Genomic DNA, 5,922 nt, shown 5'->3' with positions numbered 1-5,922 from the left:
TTTTGCCCAGTCTCTCTCCCTCTCACCCGTTCAGTCTCTCTCCCTCTCACCCGTTCAGTCTCTCTCCCTCTCACCCGTTCAGTTTCGCTCTCTCACCCGTTCACCATCCCTCCATTTCTCTCTCTCTCTCTTTATGTTATTCTTCGCTCTCACTCCCGCTTTCTTCTCTTACACACTCGTGTTATTTGTCACTCTCTCCCTTCCTCCCTCTCTCCTACTCTCTCGTGTGCGCTAAATCTCCTATGTTTGGTCGCTATCTATTAATTTCCCCCGCCCCAACTCTCTACCTTCTGCAAAATCAAATCTATATAAGTGGAATCTGCTGTCGTTGTTATCTTTAGTCAACATCCGACCTGTGCAATAATGCAGCAGCTCTTGTAAGCTTTCCCGAAAGCTCTCATGGTCGCATGAAGTCACGGACGTACGTTAAAGGCTGCGCATACCGGTAGTAATATTGCGTTTGCTTATTCGAACTGCGCTTGCAAGTAATTAAATAGCCGAATTGAGCGCAAAATTGCAATTTGCCCGTTCAGGTAATGAAATTAAAGTGCGTATACGACATCCTTCGTATTTGCTTGGAACAAATCTTCACTATTTTTAAAAGTATGCGAGCACGAGAGATGATTAGTTTTCATATTGAATTAAACAAATAATTTCAAGTCAGGTAATGCACTCAAAGAGGAAACAAGTATTCGAGACGTTAGCTGCAGAATACGAGGGAGACAGGAGTAGGATGGGTACAATTGGCACTGATTCTTATCGAATTGCCCCCCCCACACTTTTTAACTACTACAGACGGCGCTGTCTACCAAACGCGCGCGTGCACGCACACGCACGAACGCGACGTTAAGCCCGGCGCACATTGCCGAACATTTTGCTCAAAAACATTATCGTAGCAATGTTCCATGAAATGTTCGGCAATGTGCGGTGAAAAAAGTCGCCGAACATTTGTTCCGAACAATGTTTCTGAAGATCGGAAATGTTTGATATCTCGAACCAGACAATTGCCATAGGCTGGTCACTCGTGTATCGTTAGTAGCTAGATATGAATTTAATATTTAGATTTAATTCGACAACATCTCTTCTGCCCATGTGACGGTTTCTACGTTAGCAATGAAATCAGCAGTGTCATAAATATAGCTCTATATTATTATATTATCTATATTATGACACTCATATTATATATTATATATATAATTTCACAACACTCCTGCCATGCCGTTTACAGTTGTAATCGCCAGCACACGCGGTATAGTACCGCCTTCCAACTTATTCATAATGTCTTTATAGTCTGTTCATGCCCTTCTACTAACGCCAGCAGTTAAACTTAATTATTATAATAATTTCAATACTAAATTAAGTCTAGTCTAATATAATCTAATCTAATCTAATTTAGGCTGCCTAAATAGGACATATATGACATTATATATGCCTAATATGAGACAGCACACTAATTGTTAGAACGCGTTGAAATGATTGTCTTGGGCCAACGCCATAACATTTACTGGTGTAAGAGATGGCTTTAGCTGTCGTTTATGGCAGGCTATGTGGGAGACAAATGGTATTTAGTGACAGTCATTAAATCAACCAATCAGATACAACTTATTTTTTTCTCAGCCATTCATAGGCATGGAATTATTGACAAACATTAAATGATTTAATGATATACACTAAATGATTTAGTGTAAGACACTAAGTGATTTAATGACTGTCACTAAATCATTTATTGACAAACACTAAATCCTTTAGTGTCTTACATAGATGATAGAATATATGATAGACATTAATTCGAATTTGTGACCGTCACTAAATACCATTTGTGTCCCACCTCGCCTGCCATAGTATGTCGTTCAGTACATGCTTTCACAGTCATATCCGCCCTGATGTAACGGGATTATTTGATCAATCAACACCTATAGTAATCACGAGGAACCATAGTAGTATCAGAAGCAGGAGTAGCAGCAGTAGCAGTAGCAGTAGTAGCAGAATCAGCAGTAGTAGTAGCAGAAGCAGCAGTAGTAGTAGCAGAAGCAGAAGCAGCAGTAGTAGTAGCAGTAGCAGAAGCAGAAGCAGTGCAGTAGTAGCAGTAGCAGCAGCAGCAGTGGCAGTGGCAGTAGCAGTAGCTAGTAGTAGTATCAGTAGGCAGAAGCAGGGCAGTAGTAGTAGCAGAAACAGCAGCAGTAGTCAGTAGGCAGTAGCAGTAGCACGATAAGCGACAGTAGTAGTAGGGCAGTAGCAGTACAGAGCAGAAGCAGCAAGCAGGCAGGTAGTAGCAGTAGCCATCGCAGCAGGCAGTGGCAGTGGCAGGTGGGCAGTGAGTACGATAGTTAGCAGAATCAGCAGTAGTAGTATCAGTAGCAGAAGCAGCAGCAGCAGTGGCAGTGGCAGTGGCAGTGGCAGTAGCAGTAGTAGCAGAATCAGCAGTAGTAGTATCAGTAGCAGTAAAGGCAGAAAGGCGAGAGCAGAAGCAGCAGTAGTCAGTCAAGTAGCAGCAGGCAGCAGTGGCAGTGGCAGTGCGTGGGCAGTAGCAGTAGTAGGCAGAACAGGCACAGTAGTAGATGGATCAGTAGCAGTAGGCAGCCGCAGCAGTGGCAGTGGCAGGTGGGCAGTGGCAGTAAGCAGTAGTAGCAGAATCCCAGATATAGTATTCAGTAGCAGAAAGCAGCAGGAGTAGTAGGCTAGAGAACAGCAGAGTAGTAGCGTAGCAGTAGCAGTCAGCAAGTTAGGCAGTAGTAGCCAGATCAGCAGAGTAGGTAGTAAGCAGGTAGGAGAAGCAGAAGCAGCGCGTAGTAGTAGGGCAGTACGCAGAAGCCAGCGAGAGCAGTAGAGCAAGTAGCCAGCAGCCAGCAGCAGCAGCAACAGTAGCAGCGAGTCCAGGCAGTGCCAGTTAGTAGTAGTAGTAGTAGTACGACGTACTTCTTTCAAACGTGTGGCCCGCACCGACGGATATTTCACACGCTGCGCAACATTTTTTTTTAGGTATATCAGATTACCATCCGTAAAACGACAAGGCATACCCTTCGGCTTTGACTTTACACAAATGTCAAAGTGCCAGATGCACCGAGAGATGGCACTGTCAGCACCTCCTGTCCTGATGTTTGACATCTGGATCCCAAAGTGCAGCCTATTTGATGGTTCATACGAGACAGAGCAGTGTACGAATGATGGTAAGTGACAAATGAAACTAATTTTTAATATTTGATAAATTAACCAATACCCAGCAAAAACGTCATCAAACATGTTTTAGCGCAACGAACTAAAAACGTACAAACTACAAAATGTTTGGATTGGTACGCTAGTGAAAATATTCACGAATTTCACTTCTATAACCTTCCTCATCGAGACGAGTTTTTCGCTAATACAAAGAATAAACCGTTGCACACTGCTTTTTTTGCAACCGTCGAGTATCTTGCTGAGAAATGAAAGAAATTACCTGAATGTTCAATGATACGAGTTTTAAACATCTATTCGCTAGGTCGCTGTTTCTGCACCGAGCGAAATGGCAAGACGATTGCGGGCAGCGAGACCAAAGGAAGAATGCCTCAGTGCAACAGCATTCCCGATGCAAGTCCTGGCGCCAATGTCATCCAGGACAACAACTGGATCCCCATCACGCACTGACTGTGACAAGCCAGCACGGCAGCGAGCGGGTGAAATAGATTGTCCAGCGGACTGCAGCACTGATCATCTAGAAAAGTTACGTGGACGCGGTGCTGCGTCATCGTATTTACGTGAATCACGTTCACTGCTTATTGCCTTCCCCCCACTTCCTCCTTCTTTCGCTACCACCCTCCATCTCACACGCACGCGTGCTCTCTGTCTGTCCCTCAGCAACGTGCTATATTGAAGTAAATAAAGGAAGAACTACACTGGCATTGTGTGCTTACCCACTTTCGCATTATGATAAAGACACGAACAAACGAAGCCAGGGGCCCGTTATCAGAAACAAAATTCGTCGTTTAATATGTCTAATATCGTCGTCTATATATTCTAATATCGTCGTCTAATAATTCGTCGTCTATTCGTCGTCAATAGTCTTAACATACGTTACGATGTTTCTGACAACCTGCCCAGGAATTGTGGCCAACGTTTACGCAATGAATCGTTGTTGCAACATAGGAATTCTGTCGCGTGAATGTTAACTCAAGTAATGAAATGGTCATTCACCATGTGTGAAATGCTGCTAAGGTACAACCATAATTAGTAAACGTGAGATCTCCAACTTGCTGCTTCGGCATTACTATTGACAATTCACACCCCAATGTGGATATATATATTTTTTATATTGTAATAATTAATTTCGTACACTTTACTCTTGGGTATTGCCTAATGTGGTGAATTCAATGTTTGATTCAAGACCTCACGAAGAAACTTGGAACTATCCATTTATTCATACTGCTTATTGGTTTAAGGCTGTATTTCATATACACTACTTTCAACCATCTGCTAAAGGATATACATAAAATATACATATAGGCTACATAAATTTAAACTTTCCTTCATACTATTGTAACTACATTGTAATAGATTTCTGCTTATATATATATAGCTTCTCTATCACAGAAAAATGAAACATTTTGTGGTAATCAAAATTTAGAAAAAATTAACGAAAAACGTACATGATAGCACTATATATTATTAATTTCAAACAATAAACTTATGTAAAGCATTACCCTGTCTTATTTTCATCTTGTCTGACGACGTCGGCAAATATGTGAACTCATTGTAAACCAATTCACAGAAAACCTTGTGGCTGAACCAGGATGGTAAAGTTGCATCTGATACCGTTGATTTAATGACTGTCACTAAATGGAATATCTATGATAGTCACTAAATAGAATATATGATAGACATTAATTCGAATTTGTGACTGTCACTAAATACCATTTGTGTCTATCATTAAATCATTTACTGTTTGTCAATAATTCCATGCCCATGATTGGCTGAGAAAAAATAAGTTGTATCTGATGGGTTGATTTAATGACTGTCACTAAATGGAATATATGATATTCACTAAATAGAATATATGATAGACATTACTTCGAATTTGTGACTGTCACTAAATACCATTTGTGTCCCACCTCGCCTGCCATAAACGTGTTTGATATTTTTGGTCACGCGTGGCGAAAAACTCACCGTGTGTGATGAACTGAGCTGTTTCCTCACTCTCGCTATACCAATGCGCATGCGTCTTCACTACTTTCAAAATGAATGCGCCCAGTGAAATAGTCAGCGACATTGTTGATTGGTTATTGTTGACGAGTTGTGGGAAAAGTGCTGAGCTGATTCCTCTCGTGCGCGGTCTACGAACCGCGAGAGGAAACGACTCAACAGTGTGATGAATTGGCCACGAGTAACTTTTGTTTGAGCTGGTTCCCCTCGTGTGCGGTGAGCGCGTCTAATAATGCATCGGGCGTCTTACAAGCTGCCAAATACGATATATGTAAACATAATTATGGCATGCAAACACTCCTGAGGCGTGTTCAACAGAGCGAACGTTCGATGCAAACGCTCGCTGCACGAACGCAGCGCCTCTTGAACGACACACGAGCGCTCGCTGTGTGCTCGCTTTATCCAAGATGGCGGCCCCCATGGAGGGTTACTCAGCAGATTTTAATCGCGAGATTTTAATGTCTTCGAACAAGTACTGTTAAACGAATTAGCAGACGAAATTGATACGAATTGAATTTAGAAGTAAATGAATGAATGAAATGAAGTTGAAATAGATTGCAAATTGAAGTCAGAAATGTTAGATTCCCATTCGCCAGATTGCCCGTTGCCAGCTTGTAAACAACCCGCGCGCTGAGCGAACAGCGTTTTGAATTTGCGCGCGCGCGGTTTTGACAAGGTTTTGAAATAAAAATACAAGGGCTAAATTGAGGATGAATGTGAATTTACAACAAGTTAGATGCATGCTGTGTG

At 42.1% G+C, this 5,922-nt stretch overlaps 2 protein-coding genes across 2 annotated transcripts in view; one reads left to right on the top strand and one right to left on the bottom strand.

Annotated features, from left to right (window-relative positions):
• LOC106813560 (5'-nucleotidase domain-containing protein 1-like) overlaps positions 1 to 5,922 on the bottom strand; it is a 45,687-nt gene that overhangs the window by 25,800 nt on the left and 13,965 nt on the right. The gene's annotated exons all lie outside the window — the stretch shown is intronic.
• On the top strand, positions 2,984 to 4,312 carry LOC106813568 (SPARC-related modular calcium-binding protein 1-like). Its single transcript, XM_014817742.1, has 2 exons — positions 2,984 to 3,167; positions 3,476 to 4,312. The coding sequence occupies exons 1-2, from the start codon at positions 3,041 to 3,043 to the stop codon at positions 3,619 to 3,621; spliced, it is 273 nt and encodes a 90-aa protein (XP_014673228.1). The 5' UTR covers positions 2,984 to 3,040; the 3' UTR covers positions 3,622 to 4,312.

This window comes from Priapulus caudatus, unplaced genomic scaffold (genome assembly GCF_000485595.1).
Source record: "Priapulus caudatus unplaced genomic scaffold, Priapulus_caudatus-5.0.1 Scaffold23, whole genome shotgun sequence".
Taxonomy (NCBI): domain Eukaryota; kingdom Metazoa; phylum Priapulida; class Priapulimorpha; order Priapulimorphida; family Priapulidae; genus Priapulus; species Priapulus caudatus.
Note: the sequence above shows the minus strand (reverse complement) of the source record. Positions and strands in the feature narration are given on the sequence as shown.